This window comes from Acinonyx jubatus, chromosome C2 (genome assembly GCF_027475565.1).
Source record: "Acinonyx jubatus isolate Ajub_Pintada_27869175 chromosome C2, VMU_Ajub_asm_v1.0, whole genome shotgun sequence".
Classification (NCBI taxonomy): domain Eukaryota; kingdom Metazoa; phylum Chordata; class Mammalia; order Carnivora; family Felidae; genus Acinonyx; species Acinonyx jubatus.
In genome coordinates this window covers 1,904,589-1,931,536 of record NC_069384.1, presented here as the reverse complement: position 1 = coordinate 1,931,536, position 26,948 = coordinate 1,904,589, and the positions used below count along the sequence as shown (strand labels likewise).

Genomic DNA, 26,948 nt, shown 5'->3' with positions numbered 1-26,948 from the left:
CACCCCGTCTGGGAAGCCGCCTCGCCTGTAGGGCTGCAGTCGCTGATTCCGGGCATGGGGACGCAGACATCTCCGGGGCCCACGGAAGTTACCCACAAAGCCCTGTGCCCCCGGACGTTTGCAGGAGGAGCTGTACTCTGTATGGAGCGGACAGTTTTAATGGTTAGACCGGGGTGGGCTCGCGTAGTAATTGTCGAGCAGGGGACTTTTAACCTCACAAAGTCAGAGGGTCACCCTGGGTCCCACCCAGAGCTGAGTGAGAACTGACCTCACGTTCAAGGGACACAGGAAGCCGTGGGGGCCCGTCGGGCTGAGCTAGGAGTGCCCACACGCCCAAGGGGCCGCCTTTGAGTGGTCAGTCCCCCGGGCACAGCCATCTGGTCCCCTGTGGCTTCTCTGCAGAAGGAGCTTTCCAGAAGCCTGGGAGCGAGCCCTGGAGGAAGCAGTTTGGGGAAAGCACTAAGGAGAGACAGCATACACGCTCGGGTGGGCTTCACATGCGCTCTGGGATTTATTAGAGCTCAGTGCTGGCGGCTGCAGAGCCTGGGCGCTTGCACCAGCCAGGGTGGGTGCCGTGTGGACGACCCGGGCTGGGGTCGGGGGACGCCGGGGGTGACTCTGTCCGCTTGGTTAGTGGGGATCAGGCGGCTTTGCTGTAAGATGGTCTAGTCAGGACAGAAGGTCTCAGGTGGACGAGGTCTGCCTGCCGGGAGTTCAGACAGCAGCTGCTTCTGGCCCCACGGAGGAGGGGTCCCAGGAGGCCACGGGCTAGCCGCAGTTAGGGGTGCCGCAGGGAACAGGCCTGAGGACCAGGGTGGGGCAGGAGGGCCGGCAGCACCCGGAGGACTGGCAGGAGGAGGTCACACACACAACAGGCTTGCCGCTCACGGGCAGGTACACAACAGGCTTGCCGCTCACGGGCACGCGGCAGGACGCCTGGCAGGAGCTGGGCACATAGCAGGACGCCTGGCAGGAGCTGGGCACGTGGCAGGACGCCTGGCAGGAGCTGGGCACACAGCAGGCCGGCTGGCAGCCAGTGGAGCCGCTGGTGTGGCACATGGCGATGTAGGGCTGGAGTGGAGTCAGGGTGGAAAACAGGGCTGGTCTGGAGCCTCCTTCCCCAGGCGGCTTTTATACCCAGGCTGTGGCGTCCTGGCAACAAGCCACACAGGTGCCCTCCTCCTGGTTGCCTGCTTGTTTTCTTCCTCTTCCTCCTGTGTGCGTCTCTTCCTGGAGGTTCTGCTGGAAGTGACTCAGTTCAGGAAACTCTGTCTCAGCCCCCAGGCTCCCTGTGACCCAGCGGCCCTGCGATTTCTGGATTCAGACCCCAGGTTGGATGGCCAAGGACCGTCAGCAGGGACAGGGGACTCCACATCAGGACGTTCAAGGTCCTCCCCAAGTTTATACACACTGCCCTCTGTCCACACAAGTACCATCCCAGTCACCAGACCCGGGGTGGGGGGACGGGGTGGGGGCGGTCCCCCCGTTTTGATTTGGAAACTCAGTGATCTACAACGCCTTCCCCCCTGGCCAGGGCCAAGTGGCTGGGCTCCTCATCGGGGAGAGCTGTGGCCACGTTATTGCAAGAATAACAATGAGGGAGTCCCAGCTTTGTGCCGGGTGTTGTGCTAAGCATCTCACGTGGATCGTCTCATAACTGATTAGTTATCGGTCCCTGCCACCATTCGAGGGGCAGGTGTGCCCCAGTTACACGGATGTGCAATTAGGTTCGGAAGGATTCCGTGCTGTGTGCACGTTCTCACTGGGGCGGCCAAGCAGCAGGAATTGGAAGCTGCTGGGTTTCACTCTGGAGTCCGTGGTCCTCACTATTGGGCCAAATTATGCTGGGGCTTTGGGGGGTTTCTGAGTTTCTTGGAGCTGTTAGGTAGAAGCATATCTATTAGGTAGAAGGTATCTATTTTTTTAATAGATCAAATTTGGGTATTTTTCCCATTATTCAAAACATTCTTGTGCTTCAGTATCATTCTCTTCTCCTTCTTGTGTTGAACTTGCTTGTTGTTCGACTTCCCGATATTGTCCCAGGGACCCTCTTCGTTTTTCGTAATTCTGTTCTCTCTTCTTTGGATTGGATGATTCCTCCCGACGTGTCTTCAAGTTGGCATTGTCTTTCTTCTTCTGTCGGCCCAGGACTGGGATGCCTGGACCCCCAGCTGCACGGTCTGAACCCGTCCGCCCACACCTAAAGACGAGCGTCCACACCGCGCTCATCCACGCTTCCCGCTGCTCCTGGAGCCCATCCTGCAGCAGTGTCGTTAACACTCCCACGGCTGCCTCTGCTTGGAACACCGCCTCCCGACCCCTCCGCATCTCCCAGGAGCCAGCTCAGCGCCGCCTCCACACAGAGGCCCCCAACCACCCACCAACACCCCATTACTCTCTACCTGCTGAGCCTGCTTTCCTTTCTGGGACTCGGCCCTCTCTGTAATTATTTCAGGCGCTGATTTGTACGCACTCATGTATCCATTGCCCCGGAAGGCCCATGAGGCTAGGACATCTCTATAGCCAGCACAAAGTATATGTTGCACGAACAAATCGATGATTACATAGGTGGCTATAAGGCAGAAGTCAGTCACCTTTCTATAAAAGGAAGACAGTAAATGTTTCAGCCTCTGCAGTGACGTGGTCGGTCTCATAACCACTTCACATTACAGCGCGAGCCCTAGACGGCACGTAAGCAAACGAGCATGGCCGTTTCCAATAAAACTTTATTTGCCAAACAGGCGGCAGGCCACCTTTGTCCCACAGACTTCTCTGCTCCCCAGTTTGCAGATCCCTACTTTAATGTTTTCCCGTGCAAAATAAAAGCTCAAAACACATTATTGCACCACAGCCTCCACTGACGGCAAAAAGGAATAAAGGCTCGGCGCTGAGTCGAACCGCTGGCGCTCTGGGCACAGTATTGGCCTGGAGAAGAGACACGGACCCCAAGTAAAGTCGAACCAGGACGTCCTGTTTACAGAAGAAGAAACTGGCCTCTAAGCTAAACTTAATTTACAACGGAGCATCACACGGGGGAGGGCGTCTCAGGACAAGAGGGTGTTGGGGAAACGTGGCGGAAACAGCCATGAGGAAGTCCACAGCTGTGCCTCTGGGTGGCCAGGACGCCCACGGCCCGGTATAAAGGCGGCCCAGGCAAGGAGCCTCCAGACGTCCCCGCCCTCCTCCCTCCCAGACACCGGCCGAGCCCCACGCCAACATGTGCCACACCAGCTGCTCCGCGGGCTGCCAGGCTTCCTGCGGCTCCTCCGGCCCCGGCCAGGCGTCCTGCTGTGTGCCCGTGAGCTGCAAGCCCGTGTGCGTGCCCGTGAGCTGCAGACTCGCCGTGTGCGTGCCCGTGAGCTGCAGGCCCGAGTGTGTGCCTTCCTGCCAGTCCTCCACGTGTGTGCCTGTGAGCTGCAGACCACCGTGTGCGTGCCCGTGAGCTGCAGACCGCCGTGTGCGTGCCCGTGAGCTGCAAGCCCGAGTGTGTGCCCTCCTGCCAGCCCTCCACGTGCGTGCCCGTGAGCTGCAGACCCGCCGTGTGCGTGCCCGTGAGCTGCAGGCCCGAGTGTGTGCCTTCCTGCCAGTCCTCCACGTGTGTGCCCTCTTGCCAGTCCTCCGTGTGCGTGCCCGTGAGCTGCAGGCCCGCGTGTGTGCCCTCCTGCCGGCCCTCCTGCCCCACCCTGGTCTGCAGACCCGTGTGCTGTAGCTCCCCGTGCTGCTTCTGACCAGGGGTCTCCTAACACCTGCTCCGGGGGCAGAGGGGGCCCCACCCGTGCCCCTCCGGTGAGGACCAAGTCTTCGCCGGGCCTCCGGTTCTGCGCGTGGCAGGTCAAACATTCCCGATGAATCATCTGAACCCTGGGGCGAGGACGGAGCAGGACGAGCCGGATCCCCCTGTGACCCTGCGTGTCTCCGCCAGGGTCCTTCTCTGTCTCCGGCAGGGAACCCAGCCCGTGTGAGCCCAATAAATCGTGCCTTCCTGAGGCAGCTTGCCCCTGTCTTATTTTCACAGACTTTGAAGTTCTTTCCTCGACGGCATATACAAACCATAAGCATGGCCGCCCCTCCTCAAAGAGCCCCCTTTCCAACAGCTCAGCTGGAGGTGGGGGCTCCTCGGAGGCCGCAGGGGGCAGTGCCATCCACACACCCACCACAGAGACTCACACTGCAGAAGGGGAGGTGCAGGGGTAACCTGCCCCGCTGAACAGGGGCCGGGAATCGGGCCGGGCACCGGGCCTGACGTGGTGCCTTTGAGGATCGCTACAACAGGGAGGGCGGGGAAGCTCACACAAACCCACCCCCACTACAAAGGGGAGTCTGACCATCCCAGGGAGGAGCAGCTGGAAGTGAGGAAGCCTCGCCCTCCAAGACCCAGGCCCACAGGCCTGCTCAAGACTGACCCGGGGCAGAACAACAGAGCCCTCCTGCCCCTGACTCGGCCTGGCCGGCACGGCCGCAGGAGCAGCAGTGGTCACTGGGGGGAGGCAGGCATGTGGAGGGTCCCCTCCGTGGGCAGGGCACACAGGGGTTGCTGGAAACTTAGGGCAGAGCAAGAACTCTGCGCCTCCAGCCCTCGCCCTGGGCACACGGCACTGGAAGCCCAGCACGAAGGAATCCGAAGTCTTAGGTACCTTGAAGGTCATCGCAAGAACAGCAACGCCCAAGCCAAGGTCAACATCTGAGCAGGCTGATCGAAACTTACCCCCCACCACCCTGGTGACCTGACAGAAGAGACTCACCCGTTTCCAGGAAGAAACACTGGGTATGTCCCTTTCAATTAATACAAGATATCTGATATTCAATCAAACATTAGAAGACATATTTTAAAAAAGCAAGGAAAAAACTCAATCCATTTTCTAAGAACAAAGCAATCAACAAAACTAGACTCAAAAATGACACAGATGTTGGAGCTATCAGACAGAAACATTAAAATAATGATGTTGAGCAAAATAAGTTGGAGAAAGACAAATACTGTATGATCTCACTTATATGTGAATTTTAAAACACAGACCAAAGGAAAGAAAACAAAACAAAACGAGGTGATAAATACAGAGAAGATACTGATGTTTTCCAGGGGTGGGGGGTGAAATGGGTATGGGGTCAAAAGATACAAATTTCAAGTTACAAAATTAAAAAGTCCTCAGGATGTAACGTGTAGCATGGTGACTATAAAAAAAAGTGTTTATATTTAAAGAAATTAGGGAGAGAAATGTAAATATGAAAACAGAGTAAATGTATTAAACTAGAAGAAATAGACTTGAGGGAAACAAAGAGAACTTCGAGAAATCAAAAAAGTCAAGTGATGGAAATTAAAAACTCCGTGGACAACTTAAAACAGAATATTAGACACAGCTAAAGAGAGAATTAGAAAAATCAGAAGGCAGGTCCAAAGAAAGCATCCAGCATGCAGCAAAAGAGAGTCAAAGTGGCAAATAGGTAAGAGATGTTAAGAGTTGCAAATATTTATGGAGGACACGTGTGGTAAATCCATAAATAAAAGCATGAGAATGACGAATATTAAATTTAGGATGATAATTACCTGTGGGGTGGAGTGAAGCACTGAATTGTGTGGTGCAAAGAAGGCTTCTAATTAATTAACTAACTGTGAATAATACATAAATTGGGTTCTTGGACCCAATTGTCATATAGGTGTGAGAAGGCTTCCCCACACCTCCAACAAACAGTGCTCTGGGACACCCTCCCAGGGTGTCTTGGAATTCAACTCAGTTCTGACACTACCTACTTGGAGACAGTGTCAGATCCCACAGGTTAATGGCTCCGTCCTAGAGAGACTGACCCCCACACCACTTCAGATGCCTGCAGCAAGCTGAGCTTGTCACCTGTGTTTCTGACCAACCAGCTCCAGATCAGAGGTCCTTGGGTTCAACTGATTTGGTGAGAGCAGCTCACAGAACTCAGAAACAGCCAGATGGAAGGATGTGGAGGGTAAGGCGTGAGAAGAGCACGTGGAGCTTCCATGCCCTCCACGCTCACCATATCACAATATAAAAAAGATCAGATGGAAAACCCAAAAGATTCCACCAAAACACTCCTAGAACTGATCCATGAATTCAGCAAAGTTGCAGTATATAAAATCAATGCACAGAAATTGGTTGCATTCCTACACACCAATAATGTAGCAACAAAAAGAGAAATTAAGGAATCAATCCCATTTACAATTACACCAAAAACCATAAAATACTAGGAATAAACCTAACCAAAGAGGTGAGAAATCTATACACTGAAAACTACAGAAAGCTTATGAAAGAAATTGAAGACACAAAAAAAAAATGGGAAAATATTCCATGCTGATGGATTAACAAATATTGTTAAAATGTCAATACTACCCAAAGCAATCTACACATGCAATGCAATCCTTATCAAAATAACACCAGCATTCTTCATAGAGCTAGAACAAACAATCCTAAAATTTGTATGGAACCAGAAAAGACCCCGAATAGCCAAAGCAATCTTGAAAAAGAAAACCAAAGCAGGAGGCAACACAATCCCGGACTTCAAGCTGTATCACAAATCTGTAATCATCAAGACAGTATGGTACTGGCACAAAAACAGACACTCAGATCAATGGAACAGACTAGAAAACCCAGAAATGGACCCACAAACGTATGGCCAACTATTCTTTGACAAAGCTGGAAAGAATATCCAATGGAATAAAGACAGTCTCTTCATGCAGAAGAATGAACCTGGACACTTTCTTACACCATACATAAAAATAAACTCAAAATGGATGAAAGACCTAAACATAAGACAGGAAGCCATCAAAATCCTAGAGGAGAGGGGCGCCTGGGTGGCTCAGTTGGTTAAGCATCTGACTTTGGCTCAGGTCATGATCTCGCGGTCCGTGAGTTCGAGCCCCGCGTCGGGCTCTGTGCTGACCGCTCAGAGCCTGGAGCCTGCTTCTGGTTCTGTGTCTCCCTCTCTCTCTGACCCTCCCCCGTTCATGCTCTGTCTCTCTCTGTCTCAAAAATAAATAAATGTTAAAAAAAATTTTTAAAAAAAATCCTAGAGGAGAAAACAGGCAGCAACCTCTTTGACCTCAGCCGTAGCAACTTCTTACATCTCTGGAGGCAAGGGAAACAAAGGCAAAATTGAATTATTGGGACCTCATCAAAATAAAAAGCTTTTGCATAGTGAAGGAAACAATCAGCAAAACTAAAAGGCAACCGACAGAATGGGAGAAGATATTTGCAAACAACATATCAGATAACGGATTAGTATCCAAAAATCTATAAAGAACTTATCAAACTCAACACCCAAAACACAAATGATCCAGTGAAGAAATGGGCAAAAGACATGAACAGACACTTTTCCAAAGAAGACATCCAGATGGCCAATAGACACATGAAAAATGCTCCACATCACTCATCATCAGGGAAATAGAAATCAAAACCACAATGAGATATACTCGGCAATCAAAAAAAAAAAAAATGAAATCCTTCCATTTGCCACAACGTGGGTGGAACTAGAGTGTATTATGCTAAGTGAAATTAGAGAAAGGCAAATATCATATGACTTCACCCATATGAGAAATTTAAGATACTAAACAGATGAACATAAGGAAAGGGAAGCAAAAATAATATAAAAACAGGGAGGGGGACAAAACATAAGAGACTCTTAAATATAGAGAACAGAGAGGGTTGCTGGAGGGGCTGTGGGGGCGGATGGCTAAATGGGTAAAGGGCATTAAGGAAGACACTTGGAATGAGCACTGGGCGTTCTACATAGGGGGTGAATCACTGGAATCTACTCCTGAAATCATTGTTCCACTATATGCTAACTAACTTGGATGTAAATTACAAAATGAATAAATATAAACAAAATATGTAAATAAAACCCAATTAGGAAGACCAGTAGGAACACTGCATTCATGTGAGCAAAACATTACTACCTTTTATGTGCTTCTGTACGTGGAAGCATTGCTTGTTAGTTAGTTGGACTTTTTTGTATAGAGAATACTTTTCAGGGGCGCCTGGGTGGCTCAGTCAGTTAAGCATCTGACTTCAGCTCAGGTCATGATCTCACGGTTGGTGAGTTCGAGCCCCGCGTCGGGCTCTGCACTGACAAATGAGACTGTTTGCAGCCTGCAAGGCCGAGCGCGCGGGGCTGGCTGCCGCGCTGCCCTCACTGCTGCGCCCGGGGTGTTGGGCCAGAGCCATGAGGGAGCACTCCTGGGTCAGCGCCACCGCGGGCAGACCGGCACCAAGCTGGCACGGGGTACAGCGGAGCCCGGCTGGGCCGTTTCCCTCGGCTCCCTGGGCCGGCGCTTTCTGCCACCGATCCGCCCTTGGCCGAGAGCAGCGCGGCCTTCTCGTCTGAGCACGGCGCCTACAGGCTCCTTGGCCAGTGTCCCGAGCAGCGCCTGTGGCCATCAGCACCGCGGGGCTGTGGTGCTCCTGGCGCGTTTCCCCTGGGGTCAGAGAGAAGCAGAACACCGCCATGGGGCCCTTCCCTGGCCCTGACACCACATCCGCCCCGGGGCCCGGGGTGGACGGCTGTGTGCCATCAGGCCAGGTGAAGGTGCTGCTGCAGACAGAACACAGGAGGCCGCGGAGGGACGTGTGCCAGGAGCAGGTGCACTGTGCTGTGCGCTCACGGCCGCTCCCTGTTCTCAGCTTCTCCCGGCGGGCCGGGCCTCCTTCCCCTTCCCCTCACTCGCAGGGCGGCCCAGCGCCCCCGTCCACGAGGCACGGCAGCGTCAAGAGCCCCGCTGCACGGGCAGCCAGAGCTGGGTTTGAGCGGCAGCCCTGCCATCTACAGACTGTCACCTGGGACAGCCCCTCCGCAGCCTCCGCGTCGCATCTGTGACGGGGGTGCTTGCCAGTGCCCGGCTCCGGAGGCCGTCGTGGGTGCTCAGCGAGACGCCGTGCGCCGTGAGCTCAACGCCAGTCCTGGCGCACCTCTCCAGAGGCACACACCTGCAGTCCGGGCTTTTCAGAGTCGACACAACTACAGAAGCGGAAGCGTGAGCTCGCGACGCAGACGCGAAACGCGTGAGCGCACACGTCCGTGCGGGCAAAGTGCCACAGAGACAGCAGCCGCCCGAGAACCTCACGCCGTAGAAATCCCACCACAGACGTTGAATACGTGAGCTTCAAACGGGTGAAACTAAGAGATGAAACAAGAAACACGAAAGAGGAAGAAGGTTCCATTTTTTTTTAAGATCCGTGCACTCGGGAGAACCAAATGTAACCTCTAAAGCTAAAACGGGTGAAACCACTGAAGCGAAAGCCCTCTGCGTGGAGAGACGGCAGGGCGGGTGCACTGCCACGGGCTGCCACGAGCCACAGCGCTGAGCTGCAGGGACCCCATGAGGACAAAGCGTGGCCCGGAGACTTGGAAGATAGACGGAGAAGGTCCAGTAGTCGATGAATTGCTCTTCCAGAGGAAGAGACCAGAGAGAACTAGGGGCAGAAGCTGTCTTCTAGGGACGACGAAGGACGTCCTCAGGTCCCAAAGAGCAGCACAGGCAAGTGCGAGAGACCCAAGTCCCCCCCACATGACGAGCACCGGGAGTTCTCAGGACAGAATGTGGTGGAAGCAGCCAGAGAACAGCCCAGCTTGCCCACAGGGAGCGGCTGCAGTGGGCTCCATAGCTGCCCACGAGGAGGCAGTGAGGCAGACGGAAAGGTCCGCGTGCCTCCCTCCCTCCACCTCCATGCACGTTCCCGGGCAAGCTTACTCATCAGCAGTGCACACACAGGAGCACCTGCAGGACGCCCCCAGGGAGGAGGACCAGACCCAGGAGGAACCATCGGGGAGGCGGAGCGGGGCAGTGACTTAAGAAGCTGGTAGATATGTGGATAAACAAATATTAACTGAGGAGCATAGCAGCAATGCTAATTAGTGGGGTTAGAAAAAATTTAAAGGCAAACCAGAGCCCTGGACAGACGATGCTGGTAAGCTGGAGGGAATCTGCTTTATGTACAGGTGAGAAGGGACATGACTGATGCCAGACCACATGAGGGATGTCCACGGAAATTTTAAGGACTGCCAATCAAAGAATAGAAAGCATAGGAACTTCAGAACCAGTGAAGACAGAAAACAAAAGGAAACTTGTAAAATGTCAACGTGACGGCAGGTAGAAAGGGACTTTGAGAAGCAGCATGGAAAGGTGGGGCAAAGATGATCACAAAATAAGATGATAGAAATATATTCAAATATATTAGTGATCATAATAAATATAAATAGACTAAACTCTCCAGTTAAAAAACAGAGATCGAATCTTTTAGAAATGAAATTCAGCTCTGTGCTATTGTGGTCTAAATCAGGGTACAGGCTGCACCCCTCCCTCGGGGCAGCGCTGGGCCTCTACCCAGGTGTCCACGAGGCTCACTGGACATGGCCACGCTCCTTGCTTGCGCCCCGTCTATGGCAACTCGTGCTGCAACAGCAGGGCTTTGTGGTTGCAGCAGCAACCGGGAGGCCCCACAGGCTGCAGACAGCTGCTGCCTGGTCCTTTACCTAAAAAGGGTGCCAACCCCTGGTCCAGAGCACGCAGACAGACCAACCTCTAGTCTAGAGCACGCAGACAGAAAGGTTGGAAGTGAACAGAGAAAAAGGGACACCCAGCAAACACTAACCCAAAACATCTAGTACAATTATTTTAATAGACAACACGTACTTGAGGGTAGAAAGCACCATTACTGATGAAGAGAATGTCTCATTGGTGATGATAAAATCCAACTCCCCAGAAAGACAGAATGATCCTGACCTTCTATGTACCACAAAGTATAGCCTCAAATATCAATGTCTGGTGCATTCCAAGGAGGAGTGACAGCTCCTGTCACAGGGAGACTGTGACACACTGTCCTCAAACATGACAGGGGCAAGCAGAAAAAGGACATCAATGGTCAACATATTCAGAATTCGACAAGTGGCAAATACTTTTCTTTAGCTATAGATGAGACACAGTATTTTGTCTCAAAAACCTCCCAGTACACGGTAAGATAGCATGTATTTTATTTTCAGGTTAAATATTATATTTATGTATTTCATTGTGGCCTAAAAATCTGAGCTCATGGTGTATATATACTGACTCCTTTATACCTGTCAACAAAGAATTTCAATGAGACAAAAAAAACTGGTTTCTGCCACAATGAATGAGGCTCAGCCACAGCAGGTCAGAAATATGAATTTATTGTCGCTGTAAAACAAGGGGCCGGGATTTCCCTGTTGGCTTCCTTCCACTCTACGACATACTGAAAGCATCTGTACTCGGTTTTCCGAAGATTTTCTATGGAGAGTGTCATGGAAATGTTGTTAAAGTTACTCGGTATAGAAATAGCAAAATCATAGGCAGAAATTAATGGAATAGAAAATAATCACACCACACAGATCAACAAAGCCAAGGATGATTCTATGAAAAACAACTATGTGACAAGACTGGCCAGTGGAATAAACAAGAAAGCACAAATAAAGACTACTAGGAAATTAGGGATAAAAAATGCGACAGGACTACAGATATAATGGAGATTTTTTAAATAATGACTATTATGAACAACTTAATCCCAATAAAATCTCTAAAAATATGTAACTTTCCCAAATTAGCCATTTAAAACTTGAATAACTTTGAACCATTAAAGAAATTGACTCAGGGGGCGCCTGGGTGGCTCAGTCAGCTAAGTGTCCAACTTCAGCTCAGGTCGTGATCTCGTGGTCTGTGAGTTCGAGCCCCGCATCGGGCTCTGTGCTGCCAGCTCAGAGCCTGGAGCCTGCTTCGGAGTCTGTGTCTCCCTCTCTCTCTGCTCCTCCCCCGCTCACATTCTGTCTCTCTCTCAAATATAAACAAACATTAAAAAATTTTTTAATGTTTAAAAGTGTGCACAGTTTATGATGCCTTGTAAATGTTAAAAACCACTAAGGAATGTAACACATTGTCCCAGAACATGGGTGAAGAAACACCCTGCGGTGACCACCCCAGCCTCAAGTAGTGTTCCTGTGGGGGGCGCTAGGGAGGCCTTTCTAACCCAGTAAAACTCTTTTCCCTTCTCTGGACTCTGCCAGCAGCCTTTTCTCACCCTGTGCCTCTCACACAGCAAAGTAGCCAAAGGTTCCCAAACCGGCGTCCTGTGTCCTGTGTCCCACCTACACTGTGAGCTTCATGGGAATTCCCATCAGCCAGTGTGACAAGGGACCCGATAAGCACAGCACAGTGTGTGAGTGCCATGTGTGTGTGTGTGTGTGCATGTGCATGCATGTGTGTGCCCTTGTGTGCACCTGTGCGTACATGTGTGCCCTGTGTGTGCCCACATGCGTATGTGTGTGTGCCCTTGTGTGCAGCTGGGTGTGTGTGCACGTGTACGCACACGTGCGTGCCCCGTGAGGTGCGGGTGGCCCTGTGTATGACAGTCCTCCTGCCCTGCCCTCGCCTGCACGCCTGTCCCCTTTGGTGCCCCCACCTGCAGCAGGACATCCATTCCTGGCCTCCAAGTCCTGGAGGAACCACTCCGGTCACATCAAGGAGCCCAGCGAGATCTGTCCCGTCCCGACCCACACCAGCCTCCCCTCTCCACAGACCTCCTTCCCGGGACGGGTGGAAACACAGCCCACAGGCCCCATTTCGGACTTGCTCATTTTCTTCCCTTTATCGTGGCTTTGAAGAAAATCGCACTTTCCTGGAGGACCTTTTCCTAATTAATACGTTTGTCAGATTTCCATTCTCCTCTTTGGTTTCTCATGTTGTAAAACCTCATTCCTAAGACATGCCCGATGTGGAAAAGCAGCACCACAGAACAGAGGCTCCGAGTGGCCTGAGGGTCCCATAGGCTCTGAGCAGGCTGAGTGGGGCCTCTGGGGAGGAGCTTCAGGGGGTGCTGTTATGTCACTGTCCGCACCCCATCTCTACTCTGTGGGTTTCACCTCCCACTGCTGGCTGGGGAAACCAGATGCCTCGTGCATGTGTGTGCATGTGTGTACGAGGGATATACACTGGTGTGTGCACGGGGCATACATATATACTGTGTGTGTGTGTGCATACATACATCATATGCAAGTACGTGGGTGCATGTCTACATACATCCGAGTCAACTGGCTCAGTTTACCAAAGTCCCCCAAATTCAAACAATGTAATAGGTTCCAGTCTGTGCAGCTAAAAGGTCGTAAAAGCAGTTGTACAGCTCTAAGTTTATCACCTGTCCCTAAGGAAGACTAAAGGGGCTGGAAATCTCAGATGGCCAGTAGTGAGACTGCCCTTGGAAGTACTGGTGCCTCCAGGACTCAAAAGCCACATCCACAGAACCAGAAAAGACCCCAAACAGCCAAAGGAATCCTGACAAAGAAAACCAAAGCTGGAGGCATCACAATCCCAGACTTCAAGCTGTATTAGAAAGCTGTCATCATCAAGACAGTATGGTACTGGCACCAAAACAGACACTCCGACCGATGGAACAGAATAGAGAACCCAGACATGGACCCACAAACGTATGGCCAACTAATCTTTGACAAAGCAAGAACAAATATCCAATGGAATAAAGACAGTCTCTTCAGCAAGTGGTGCTGGGAAAACTGGACAGCGACATGCAGAAGAATGAACCTGGACCGCTTTCTTACACAAAAATAAAAATATACAAACATAAACTTAAAATGGATGAAAGACTTAAATACGACACAGGAAACCATCAAAATGCTAGAGGAGAAAATAGGCAGCAACCTCTTTGACCTCGGCCTCAGCAATTTCTTACTTGACATGTCTCCAGAGACAAGGGAAACAAAAGCAGAAATGAACTATCAGGACCTCATCAAGATAAAAAGCTTCTGCACAGTGAAGGAAACAATCAGCAAAACTAAAAGGCAACCGACAAAATGGAAGAAGATATTTGCAAACGACATGTCAGATAAAGGATTAATATCCAAAATCTATAAAGAACTTCTCAAACTCAACACCCAAAAAACAAATATCCAGTGAAGAAATGGGCAAAAGACATGAACAGACACTTCTCCAAAGAAGACATCCAGATGACCAACAGACACATGAAAAAATACTCCACATCACTCATCATCAGGGAAATAGAAATCAAAACCCCAATGAGATACCACCTCACACCTGTCAGAACGACCAACATTAACCACTCAGGAAACAACAGGTGTTGGCGAGGATGTGGAGAAAGGGGAACCCTCTTGCACTGCTGGTGGGAATGCAAACTTGTGCAGCCACTCTGGAAACAGTATGGAGGTTCCTCAAAAAGTTGAAAATAGACCTACCCTACGACCCAGTAATCACACTACTGAGTATTTACCTGAAGGATACAAAAAATGCTGATTCAAAGGAGCACACGCATCCCGATATTTATACCAGCACTATTGACAACAGCCAAAATATGGAAAGAGTCCAAATGTCCATCCAGTGACGAATGGATAAAGAAGATGTGAGATATATATATATATATATATATATATATATATATATATATGTGTGTGTGTGTGTGTGTGTATATACATATATATATATGTACATATATATATATAAATATAATGGAATACTACTCAGCAATGAAAAAGAATGAAATCTTGCCATTTGCAAGTACATGGATGGAGCTAAAGTGTATTTTGCAAAGTGAAATAAGTCAGTCAGAGAAAGACACATACTGTATGATTTCACTCATATGTAGAAACAAAACAGATGAACACATATGAAGGGGGTGAAGAGAAGAGAGGGAAACAAACCACAGAGACTCTTTAAAAAAATTTTTTTTACCATTTATTCATTTTTGAGAGACAGAGAGAGACAGAACATGAGCAGGGGAGGGGCAGAGAGAGAGAGAGGGAGACACAGGATCCGAAGCAGGCTCCAGGCTCTGAGCTGTCAACACAGAGCCCGACAAGGGGCTCAAACCCATGAACCAGGAGATCGTGACCTAAACTGAAGTCAGACACTTAACCAACTGAGCCCCCCAGGCACCCCCACAAAAGACTCTCAATGACAGAGAACGAGCTGGGGGGGAATGGAGGGAGGTGGGTGGGGGAGGAGCTAAGTGGGTGATGGGCACTGAGGAGGACACTTGTGATGAGCACTGGGTGTTGTATGTAAGGGATGAATCAAAGAATTCTACTCCTGAAACCAATATTGCACTGCACGTTAACTAAAATTTAAATTAAAAAAAAAAAGAGCCACATCCAGAGAGCTGACCTGCCTCCCGGCCCCCACTGGCCTCCTCGGGAGCTCAGGGACAACAGGGCCTGGGGGTGGGGTCGGGCAGGATCCAGGTACTGTGACATCTAGTCACTGCAGAGCTGCGTGAGGAGGAAGGACTGAGGCTCTGGAGGCCATCCCTGGGGTGGGAGGGCAGCCAGGCTCCTGTCCGCAGTGCAGGCCTCTCGACCTCAGCTGGGAGCAAAGCCGGGGGGCGGCGGGGGTGGGGGGAGGTGGTGGCAGACTACACTGCCGGTGGGTCTCAAACGCACCCACTTCTCCGACTCAGAAAATTCATTACAAAACAACCCCCAGAAACCAGGCATGGAGGTGCAGTGGCTTTGGAGACAAGGTGGGTGAGAAGCCGGTGTCCCTGCCTCTCCACCGTCGCCCGGGGCTTGCGGCAGGTGCGTGTTCCCGGGGGGGTGGAGCAGGCTCCCATGCACCTGCCCACCAGCCTGAGACACTGCCAGACAGACAGAGAGCCTTGCCGGGGGACGGGCGGTCGGCTGCCCCAAACGGAAAGGTCACAGGTGCCAAAGGAGGGCATGGACAGTCCACGGCCAGGCCCTCCGGTCCCCCGTTCCCTCGGCCCACACCTGCCCATCTACGGGAGCAGGTTTCAGCCGAAACAGCCCCAGCATGGAGCAGGCGGGAAGGGTCAAGAGGACACACGACACGACACGGGACCCGAGAGAAATCCTAGCAACAGTGCTCGGAGTGAAGAAAGCGGGTCCGAGGCCAGGAGTGCAGGACAATACCTTCCGACGTCCCTCAGGGCCCTGCATGAGAAAACACGCGCTTCAGGGCCACGCAGAGGTGACTCCGCTCTCTTTTTTAGAAGGTAGCACACGATTCTAACAGCGGTTTCCCTGAGAAGCCCGGGGTGAATTACCGACGGTGCTCTAGCTTCCACGTTGGGTAGTGGGTTCGTGGGGTTTATTATAATAATAACTGATCATCGATCAATTAACACTGGGCCGCACGTGGACCAGCGACACAAGTGAATCATGAACTGAGGGCTGGAACTGACAGCCGGGGGAAGCAAGAGCAGCCTTGGAAAAGGGCGAGTCGCTGGCCGCGGCCACACGCACCGGGCCACGGATCACGGGGGCCTGAGGCCGGCGGCCACTCCCTCCACCGGGAGCCCCCAGCGCGGACGAGCCGCCTTGAGGAGGGGATTAGCCCTCCCCGCTCCGTAGCGCCGACTCAGTGGGCAGGAAACGTAGAAACAGAGAGACAGGAGTAGAAAGCTGCCTCAGGAAGGCACGATTTATTGGGCTCACACGGGCTGGGTTCCCTGCCGGAGACAGAGAAGGACCCTGGCGGAGACACGCAGGGTCACAGGGGGATCCGGCTCGTCCTGCTCCGTCCTCGCCCCAGGGTTCAGACGATTCATCGGGAATGTTTGACCTGCCACGCGCAGAACCGGAGGCCCGGCGAAGACTTGGTCCTCACCGGAGGGGCACGGGTGGGGCCCCCTCTGCCCCCGGAGCAGGTGTTAGGAGACCCCTGGTCAGAAGCAGCACGGGGAGCTACAGCACACGGGTCTGCAGACCAGGGTGGGGCAGGAGGGCCGGCAGGAGGGCACACACGCGGGCCTGCAGCTCACGGGCACGCACACGGCGGGTGTGCAGCTCACGGGCACGCACGTGGAGGGCTGGCAGGAGGGCACACACTCGGGCTTGCAGCTCACGGGCACGCACACGGCGGGTGTGCAGCTCACGGGCACGCACACGGCGGGTGTGCAGCTCACGGGCACGCACGTGGAGGGCTGGCAGGAGGGCACACACTCGGGCTTGCAGCTCACGGGCACGCACACGGCGGGTCTGCAGCTCACGGGCACGCACACGGCGGGTGTGCAGCTCACGGGCACGCACACGGCGGGTGTGCAGCTCACGGGCACGCACACGGGCTTGCAGCTCACGGGCACACAGCAGGACGCCTGGCAGGGGCCGGAGGAGCCGCAGGAAGCCTGGCAGCCCACGGAGCAGCTGGTGTGGCACATGTTGGCGTGGGGCTCGGCCGGTGTCCGGGAGGGAGGAGGGCGGGGACGTCTGGAGGCTCCTTGCCTGGGCCGCCTTTATACCGGGCCGTGGGCGTCCTGGCAACACGGGACACAACGGTTGTCTTCCTGGTTTGTGCTGCTTCCGGGCCGTCTCCCAGAACTTGGTTTTCTGTTGCGCGTGTTTTGTTTGTTTGGCGCTCGCCCGCGTGACTAACTGCCCCTCCCCACGCTCGTGTTGCACTTGGAAACCTGCCCGAGTGTGTTACTGGCGCCTCGTTCCTCACCATTTCACACGAGCTACATTTGCGTGAATCTGAAAACGCAGACCTCCCGACCTCCCTCTGTGCGCGATGACGTCCCCGAACAGCCTCTGCCCGTCAGGAAGGCTCCGGGGCAGACACGGGGAGATCGAGAGTGTCGGGCTCACGTCCGAGTGTCCCAGAAGCTGGAGGTCACGCGGCGGCTGGTACGCGGGAAGGACACGGTGACCACTGGCCCACAGCACGGGTGTGGACTGAGGGCACGGGTCACGGAGAACTCCTGGCGGGCAGTGACCTCTGATCCTCGTGGTGAGAAAAACCTCATCATTAGAGAAGCAGGCTGCACAAAGCCAGGGCATCTGCTGCACAGGGGTGCGGCCCTACAGGAAGCAGGGGCGTCCCCGGGAAGCGCGTGGGGGCCGGGGGGCCGCGGATGGACACACAGGGTCACTTGGGACCTGGGTGACGGGCTGAGTCAGCGTGGGTCTTCCTCTCCTCCCTGGGGCTCTCGCCTGACGTCTCGGGCCTGAAAGCCGGCCTGGAGGAGCACTCCCCACCCTCCTCGGGGCTCTGGCCTGTGAACTCCAGAGAGCACCTTTGGATGACCTCCATGCCTTTCCTACAAAGAATCCGAGGTCTCTCCGGCCACCTGCATGCCCCCCGCCCCGCCGACAGTGAGAACATCCCGAAAACTTGATGGCGTTTCTGAAAACGCTTCTGCAGGAGGCTGCTGCATCACCAGACTCAGGACCGGTTTACGAGAATTTTCTGGCACACGGCCCCAAAGATGGACACACAGCTCAGGGAGGTGCAGGCACCCCCAGAGAGGCACACACATCCGGGCCCAGACAAACACTCGTGGGCCTCCCTGTTTGTCAGGGAGACACCGCTCCCCACTCCGAGGTCTCCTCCGTGAGGACAAATGTCCGTCAGTGTTCCCCCCCACCCCCCCACCCCCTCCACCCTGTCCCCCCCACCCCACCACCAGAGGCTTAACATTGAGCGTGTGCTGCAGGACGGAGGGGGAGCCCCCACATGCTGCTAGGACCCCACACAGTCAGGCGTCCGGAGCAGCGACCAGACCCACAGGAAGCCCTACTCTGGGCCTGCCCCAACAAAGCCAACCGGTGGCAACATTTCCAGAGAAGACGGTTGGAGTTCTACCCCCACCAAGACAAGGAGCTTAGTAATCCCCCTGGGCTTCCCGCAGAGCCACCCTGAGCAGGTGTAAAACCCGCTCAAGTTCAACGTGATCAATTAACTGGCGATCTCCCAGAACCAAAGTGAATAGGCAGGAAAAGAGAATGCAGGCCTTCTAAATGTATCACCATAATTAATTGCAATATACAACAACAAAACCCCTGGCCACAAGAGGCAGAGAAAATGCAATCCGCCAGTTAAGGAAACAAATCAATCAATAGGCGTGAAACCCGAGATGGCCCGGACAGTGCCTGGGCAGTGACTGTGGAGCAGCGACTGTAGATGTTTCAAGAATCCAAGGAACAGATGTTCAAAGAATTAAAGGAAAATATTACTTTTGTGAGTGAATGGACGCGGAATGTTAGCAGATAAATGGAAACTGTTTTAAAAACCGGGAATTCGAACCAAGAAGCACAGCACTTGGAAATGAAAATCCACTGGGAGGTGGAAATGAAATCTCAGACTGGAAATGAAATGAAAATCCACTGGGAGGTCCCGACGGCGGACCGATGACGGAAGTAATAGCGTGTGAAAGTGAATCCACGTCGAGGGAAATTATCTAACCTGCAAGAGAAGCGAGAGTGAGGAAAAAATGAGAAGAGCCTGTGAGCCGGTATCTGACAGTCTAACACACAGGTAAGGTCACCCTCAGGAGGAGGGATGAAATCAAAGCACAACAATGTGCTGAACACACGATGGACGAGCTTCCAAAACCTGGTTTTAAAAAAAGACACCAGGGGCGCCTGGGGGGGGGGGGGGGCTGGGGCTCAGTGTGTTGAACCTCCGACTTCAGCTCAGGTCACGACCTCACGGATCATGGGTTCGAGCCCTCCTGCCCCACCCTGGTCCTCAGGCCTGTTCCCTGCGGCACCCCTAACTGCAGCTGCAAATCACCCGGAGCGTGAGGTCTCCCGCCACATCTCATGACGGAATCCCCGACGGGGCCGCACCCCACAGACGCTAGAATCCCCACCCAGTGTCTTATCCATGAGGGCTCAGGAGCTATTAAAAATCCCTCTCTCTGCTCAGCGCTGTGTCTTTCTGTGAGTGTTCCCCAAAGCCGTTTCTCCCTGTCACCTGTCCCCTTGGACAAGCCGATGTCTGAGTACGAGTCCTGTCTTGGGTGGCCTCCTGGGGCGGTCACGCCCCTCGGCACGCTGGGGAGCCCCTCTGACAGAAGCGGCCACCAGGCCGTCAAACCTGACGGGGCCTCCCTTCCCCCCATTTCAAGCGAGGACCTTTGTGCTGGGCTCCTCAGGGCCTAGAAACTGCGCAACAAAGGGTAAGGAATGGAGGGGGGGCACCGCCTGAGTGACCGTGGTTGCTCACAGTCACATGCGGGCTTTCCAGAGCAAGGAGGGGTGCCTGGGGACTCCGTCGGTTAAGCGTCCGACTTCAGCTCAGAGCATGATCTCACCGTCTGTGAGTTCGAGCCCCGCGTCGAGCTCTGTGCTGACAGCTCGGAGCCTGGATCCTGCTTCGGATTCTGTGTCTCCCTCTCTCTTTGCCCCTCCCCTGCTCACGCTCTTTCTCTGTCTCAAAAATAAACATTAAAAAAAGTATACTAAAAAAAAGTTTGCACCAAAGAGCCAAGGTGACAGGGACACAGATTTCAGCTCAAAGAACAAAAAGTTCCCTGAAAGCCAGAGCTGCCCTGCAAAATAACAGGCACCTGGGGACTGTCCTGGCTTCCGGGCACCGAAGCCTTGAAGACGAGGTCTGTTTCTTCCACTCTCTCAATAACAGACAGAACTGAAATCAACCCACACGCCCAACAACAGGGATGGATAAACACCACGACAGTCACACGAATCAGCAGTTAGAGGACCGCACTGTTTAGTCTCAGCAACACGGTGTTGGTGAGCAGAGTCGGGCAGAGAGCGCCCGCCACACAACTGTATCTAAGTGAGACTCTACGACAAGCTGAACTACTTTACATGTTTAACGGCCAGAACACGGGCTGCTTCCGGGGGGTTCGGGTAAACTGACCAGGTGGCAGAGGACATTTGGGGAGGACCGTTAGGGCCGGGGCCAAAAGGGTTGGGCACAGGCTGTGTCCAGAGCCCCGATAAGGTTGGGTGCACAGTCCAGTGGTGGGTCCCAAGAGGGTTTACTCGGATGCACGCATTTGTCAAAAGCCATCAAATGACACGTAAGAGGCACGGTACTTCACACACAAAAGCACAGAAACTCCTACTAATGGGATGCTTCCTGAGTGTTTGAGTGAAGCGTACTGTTGTTTGCGACTGACTTGGCAATGTAGAGGGACGGTCTGTGGGTAAGAATCTGGGAAAGGAAGTGAGGCACAATGTTAGTTGTTGACTGTAGGACGGGATATGTGGCTACACGCTGAGTGATTCTTTCAGTTTTTCTGTATGTCTGAGATTTTTTTCACAATAAAATGAAAATAAAAATAGTTGAAAATAATAGTTGAGCTAAGTAGTTCAAAATAAAATTTCCCTTTAGGGGCGCCTGGGTGGCGCAGTCGGTTAAGCGTCCGACTTCAGCTCAGGTCACGATCTCGCGGTCCGTGAGTTCCAGCCCCGCGTCGGGCTCTGGGCTGATGGCTCAGAGCCTGGAGCCTGTTTCCGATTCTGTGTCTCCCTCTCTCTCTGCCCCTCCCCCGTTCATGCTCTGTCTCTCTCTGTCCCCAAAATAAATAAACGTTGAAAAAAAAATTTTTTTTTTTAAAAAATAAAAATAAATAAAATAAATAAAAAGAAAACAGAAGGCACAAATGGGATTCCTGCTTTGGATGGGAAATTTAACCAAGAGCTTTCATGCCGTGGCAGCCTAATATTCCACGTGAACTGGGGTGCAAAGAGAATTTGGGGACCCAGCATTCAAATGAAATAAGGAGGACTGTGGGTCAGCCAAACCAGAGCGCCAGGGGGGCTGTGGGAAAGCCAGCACTCCAAGAGAGCTGATGCTTCCATTCAAGATGGCGGGCTGGGCCTACTGTCCCCATCTCAACCCTCCCAAGACCCGCCATGGGGAGAAGTCAGCCTACAACGGGTGAGGGACGCAACAAGCCAACGGGAAGCAGAGATGTGCCGACCTCCAGGCAGGGTGGAGCAGGTGGGAAGCCCTGGGCCCTGGAGCATGACAGCATCTGGTCCCCATGGGCAGGCCCGGTGGAGAAAGGTGTGTCCACAGGGGAGGGGGCACCCGGGCCCATTGGAGGCAGAGTGCCCAGAGGCTCTGCACCTCCCCAGAACGTCGCCAGTGTGTATCTCTAGGACAATTTAACACCTCACCCGGGAAAGGCTAAGGCTCCTGGGGGGCTGTTGACACCCCATGTACATAAGTCTCATCCTGGCTTCTGGGCTCCCAACTTTCTTATTCCCAGGTAAGCCCGCCACCTGGCAGGGCCCCACCCCCGATCCCGGAGCACCATGTCAACTTCCCCACACGGGTGAGGTTTCTCTAACTCAGCACAGACACGCAGCGGAAGGGGAGCCCGGCCGCCATGACCACTCCCACACTCACCCCAGCGTATGAGCAAAGCCAGTGGCGTGAGAAGGCCAGCCTGGGGTAGCAAACAGAAAACACACCCCAGAGCAGGCAGACAGCTCATGAAGCAGAAATCACCTTTTAACAAATCTTAAATACACTCAAAGACATTCAAGAAGATGTCACAGCCATAGAGCAAGGGGGGAGAGGCTTTGAAAAGGAACGGTTAGAAAACGTACCCAAAAAAGGTCTATTGTTGGTATTTGAAATTAAACAAAGGGCCTTGCAGGTGAGGCTGAGAAGTCTCTCGGACTTAGAACAAAACATCAAAGAGGTAGGAAGTATGAGAGGAAAGAAACCAGCCTGGGGACCCATCTGGGGGCTGCAGCCTCTGGTGTGTGGGATTCCGGGAGGAGAGGCAGTCAGGACATAGGGAGGATGAGGAAATGCATCCCCAGGGAGGAGCACTTCCCACAGTGGAAAACACGGTCCCCAGGTTAAAGGACTAAGCAACACCAAGAAAAGGAATGGGGAAAACCCATACACATCCTGTTGGAACTGCAGAATGGGATGGGTAATAAGTGGTTCCCAAAAGCGTCTCCGGAGAACAAAACAAGCCAAAAAAAGTCACCTACGGAAAAGTAAAAATCAGACTGGCATCAGACTTGCCATCAACAGCACCGCACGCTTTAGCAAATTTCGGGAACCGTGCTCACAAAGTCCTGGCGACAATCCAACCTGTGCTTCCAAACACGAGTGTGCTATAAGTAAACAGATGAGTAGAAAACTACGTAAACGATGCTTAAGTGAGTAATAAACACGACAACACATTTTTGGCAATAGACGTATTAAATAAGCAGGAGTGTTTTTCTAAAACTAAGTGGCTGTATTTTGTGTGTACGTGGTCATCTGCTTTTCAACACTTTTTCAGGAAGTGAAAACCATATCCAAAAGAATAAAACACCTAGCAATAAATTTAGCCAAGGGGGTGAAAGACCTGTACACCGATCGCTCTAAAACACTGCTGGAAGAACTGAAGGAGACGAGGATAAGAGCAAGGACATCCCATGTTCATGGATGGGAACGCTTAACGTGAAGGTGACAGTACTCCCCAGTGTGATCCTTATCAAAATCCCGAAGCCTCTTTCTCTAGAAATGAAAAGGCTGATCTTCAAAATCATATGGAACTGGTAAGAGTCTAGAATAGATTAAACTTGAAAACGATGAAGAATGTTGAAGGGTTCACAATTCCTGATTTCAAAACTGACTACGAGAGTACAGTGATTGAGTCAGTGTGGTATCTGGCATATAGGACAGACATACACACTGACGGAGTAAAGCTGAAAGTCCAGAGATAAACCCATATATTTATGGCCAACTGATTTTTGACAAGGATTTCAAGACTGTTCAGTGGAGAAAGAAATCATCTTTTCAACAAATGGTGCCAGAAAAGCCATATTTCTACACGCAAAATAATGTAGTTGGACCCCTACCTCACCCCATATACAAAAATTAACTAAAAGTCATAAACATCCTAAATGTAAGCGCTAAAACCAAAGTGTCTTAGAGGAAAACATAGGGGAATCACTTTGTGACCTTGGATTTGTCAACAGGTTCTTAGCTATGACACCAAAAGCATGAAGATCAAAAGAAAAAAATTAATTGGACATCATCAAAATTAAAACCTCTAGTGATTCAAAAGACACCATCAAGAAAGTGACAGGACAATCTACAGAATGGGAGAAAATATTTGCAAATCGTATGTCTGATAAGAGTTTATAACCAGAAAACATAAAGAACCCATACAACTCAGCAACAAAAAGACAAGCAACCCAATTTAAAAATGCGCAGAGAGGGGCACCTGGGTAGCTCAATCAGTTAAGTGTCCAAATTGATTTCGGCTCAGGTCCTGGTTTCACAGTTCATGGGTTCGAGCTCCATGTCAGGCTCCACACTGATGGCATGCAGAGTCTACTTAGGATTCTGTCTCCCTCTCCCTGCCCCTTTCCCACTCACACTCTCTCTGCCTCTCTCAAAATAAATACACTTTTTTTTAAATGGGAAAGGAACTTGAATGGACATTTCTCCAACAAAGCTGTACAGAGGGCCAACATGCACACAAAAAGATGCCCCACATTATTGGTCATCAGGGAAATGCAAATCACAACCACAATGAAACACTACTTCATATGCGCTAGGATGGCTAAAATTGAAAGAAAGAAGAAAGAAGAAAGAAAGAAAGAAAGAAAGAAAGAAAGAAAGAAAGGGAGAGAGAGAGAAAGAAAGAGAGGGAGGGAGGGAGGGAGGGAGGAAGGAAGGAAAAAAGAAAGAGAGAGAGAGGGAGGAAAGAAAGAAGGAAGGAAAGAAGGAAGGAAGGAAGGAAGGAAGGAAGGAAGGAAGGAAGGAAAGAAGGAAGGAGGAAAGAAAGAAAGAAAGAAAGAAAGAAAGAAAGAAAGAAAGAAAAAGGGAGATAGGGAGGGAGAAGGGAAGGAAGGAAGAAAAGAAAGAAAGAGAGATAGGAAGAAAGAAAGAAAGAAAGAAAGAAAGAAAGAAAGAAAGAAAGAAAGAAAGAAAAAAGAAAGAAAGAAAAGAAGAAAGAAAGAAAGAAAGAAAGAAAGAAGAAAGAGGAGGAGGGAGGGATGAAGGAAAGAAAGAAAGAAAGAAAGAAAGAAAGAAAGAAAGAAAGAAAGGGAGATAGGGAGGGAGGAAGGAAGGAAGGAAGAAAAGAAAGAAAGAAAGAAAGAAAGAAAGAAAGAAAGAAAGAGAGGGAGGAAGGGAAGAAGGAAGGAAGGAAGGGAGGGAGGAAGGAAAAAAGAAAGCGAGAGAGAGAGGGAAGAAGGAAGGAAGGAAGGAAGGAAGGAAGGAAGGAAGAAAGAAAGAAGGAGGAAAGAAAGAAAGAAAGAAAGAAAGAAAGAAAGAAAGGGAGATAGGGAGGGAGGGAGGAAGGAAGGAGGGAAGGAAGAAAAGAAAGAAAGAAAGAAAGAAAGAAAGAAAGAAAGAAAGAAAGGGATGAAGGAAAGAAAGAAAGAAAGGGAAGGAGGAAGATAGGGAGGGAGGGAGGAAGGGAGGAAGGGAGGAAGGGAGGAAGGAAGGAAAGAAAGAAAAAGAAAGAAAGAAAGAAAGAAAGAAAGAAAGAAAGAAAGAGAAAGAAAGAGAGGAAGGGAGGGAGGGAGGGAGGAAGGGAAGAAGGAAGGAAGGAAGGAAGGAAGGGAGGGAGGGAGGAAGGAAAAAAGAAAGCGAGAGAGAGAGGGAAGAAGGAAGGAAGGAAGGAAGGAAGGAAGGAAGGAAGGAAGGGGGAGGAAAGAAAGAAAGGGAGACAGGGAGGGAGGGAGGAAGGAAGGAAGGAAGAAAAGAAAGAAAGAAAGAAAGAAAGAAAGAAAGAAAGAAAGAAAGAAAGAAAGAAAGAAAGAAAAAGAAGGGACCAGTGTTGGTAAGGATGTGGAGAAATTGGAGCCCTCAAACATCATCACTGGGACTATCAAGTCGTGCACCAGCCTGGAAACATTCTGGCACTTACCACATGCCCCCAGAAACTCCACTCCTAAGAATATACCCCCAAAAAGTAAAAAAGGCAGTCAGATGTTCTTTGCAGCATTGTTCACAACAGCAAGAAGGTAAAAACAACCCAGGGGTCCACTGACGGATGGCTAAGCAAAATGTGGTCCGTCCACAGAGTGGAATATTCTTCATTCATGACATGAAAGACGTGCTGACACCCGCTGCGACATGAATGAGCCTTGGGGACATGATGCTGTGTGAAGTCAGCCAGCCACAAAAGGACAGCGATGGTCTGACCCCGCTCGTATGACATACCAGAGCAGCCAGACTCAGAAACAGTAGGATGGGGGGTGGGGGGAGGGGATTGCTGGGGGGACTGAGGGACGGGAGGCAGTGTCCCATGGGGACAGAGTTTCAGTTCGGGATGATGGCAAAAGTCCTGAAGCTGGACGGTGGAGACGGCTGCCCAATTGCGAATGCACTTAGTGCCCCGACACTGTACATTTGAAAATGGGTACAATGGCAGATTTTCTGTTACCTCTGTTTTACTACAATTAAAAAACTTTTTTAAAGAAAGTCAAACAGAAGAATATGGCTTTGTCATACTTGTAATGGTAGCTGCAATAATAACATATAACAACCACTGCATGCTCATAATTTTAGTCTTTTTTAATTTATTTTGAGAGAGAGCACACGTGGGGGAGGGTCAGAGAGAGAGAGAGAAAATCCCAAGCAGGTTCCTTGCCGTCAGCACAGAGTCTGACACAGGGCTCGAACTCGCGAACAGTTAGGTCACGCCCTGAGCCAAAATCCAGAGTCAAACACCCAACCGACTGAGCCACCCAGTGGTCCCCTGCGTGCTCATAATTGCACACGCGCACAGGAGGCCGCAGGTGGCCGTCTCAGGGAGGCAGTGAGCGGAGGGAACACGGGCAGAGCCCCCGCCAGTGGGCGCAGCACCGGGTCGGGGAGACTCGAGATAACCGTGTGGCATCTGCTCCCGCGGCAAGGTGGGGACGGCTCCCCGCTGGCCCACAGAGCACTCGCCTGTTGGGCGGCCACGAATGTGAGCAGCGCCAGCGTCCCAGGGGACCGAGTGTGCGTCCGGGCAGGCGTCAGAGGGGTGGGCGGCCGTGAGCGAGGCGGGCACTGCCTTCGCTCTCAGCGCACGAGCATTTGGAGAAGCACGTGCCCGGAAAGCCTGGCCGCCCCCGACCCCAGCCCCAGCCCCCCGCTCGAGAGGCGTCCCCGCAAAGCAGCTACAGACCCCAGCCCCCGGAGGCGCGCCTGGCACAAGCCCAGCTTCGCGGAAAGCAGGGCGCCATCCCTTCGAAGCGTCATCAGGAAAGGTGGCCTGCCCGTCTCTTTGGGAGGCAGG

The 26,948-nt window shown here is 51.9% G+C and overlaps 3 protein-coding genes across 4 annotated transcripts in view; 1 reads left to right on the top strand and 2 right to left on the bottom strand.

The window, feature by feature from the left end:
- The window catches only part of TSPEAR (thrombospondin type laminin G domain and EAR repeats), a 155,292-nt gene that overhangs the window by 114,258 nt on the left and 14,086 nt on the right, over positions 1-26,948 (bottom strand). The window lies entirely within an intron of this gene.
- LOC128310959 (keratin-associated protein 12-2-like) lies at positions 3,151-4,012 on the top strand. The gene is made up of 2 exons (XM_053220475.1): positions 3,151-3,393; positions 3,452-4,012. The coding sequence occupies exons 1-2, from the start codon at positions 3,218-3,220 to the stop codon at positions 3,726-3,728; spliced, it is 453 nt and encodes a 150-aa protein (XP_053076450.1). The 5' UTR covers positions 3,151-3,217; the 3' UTR covers positions 3,729-4,012.
- LOC106985674 (keratin-associated protein 12-1) lies at positions 16,398-17,236 on the bottom strand. Of its 2 annotated transcripts, XM_053220474.1 has the most exons (2): positions 17,004-17,236; positions 16,398-16,943 (listed from the first exon to the last, which is right to left on the bottom strand). In XM_053220474.1, the coding sequence occupies exons 1-2, from the start codon at positions 17,157-17,159 to the stop codon at positions 16,668-16,670; spliced, it is 432 nt and encodes a 143-aa protein (XP_053076449.1). In that variant the 5' UTR covers positions 17,160-17,236; the 3' UTR covers positions 16,398-16,667. The 2 variants fall into 2 exon arrangements, with proteins under 2 accessions (XP_053076449.1, XP_053076448.1); XM_053220473.1 differs by having other exon boundaries at positions 16,398-17,236.

Bases quoted from the DNA above. Each gene is read 5' to 3' on its own strand.
- LOC106985674 (XM_053220473.1), bottom strand. From the start codon at position 17,159: ATGTGCCACACCAGCTGCTCCGTGGGCTGCCAGGCTTCCTGCGGCTCC.
- LOC128310959 (XM_053220475.1), top strand. From the start codon at position 3,218: ATGTGCCACACCAGCTGCTCCGCGGGCTGCCAGGCTTCCTGCGGCTCC. The intron at 3,394-3,451 runs CTCCACGTGTGT...TGAGCTGCAGAC, and splicing joins TGTGTGCCTTCCTGCCAGTC to CGCCGTGTGCGTGCCCGTGA.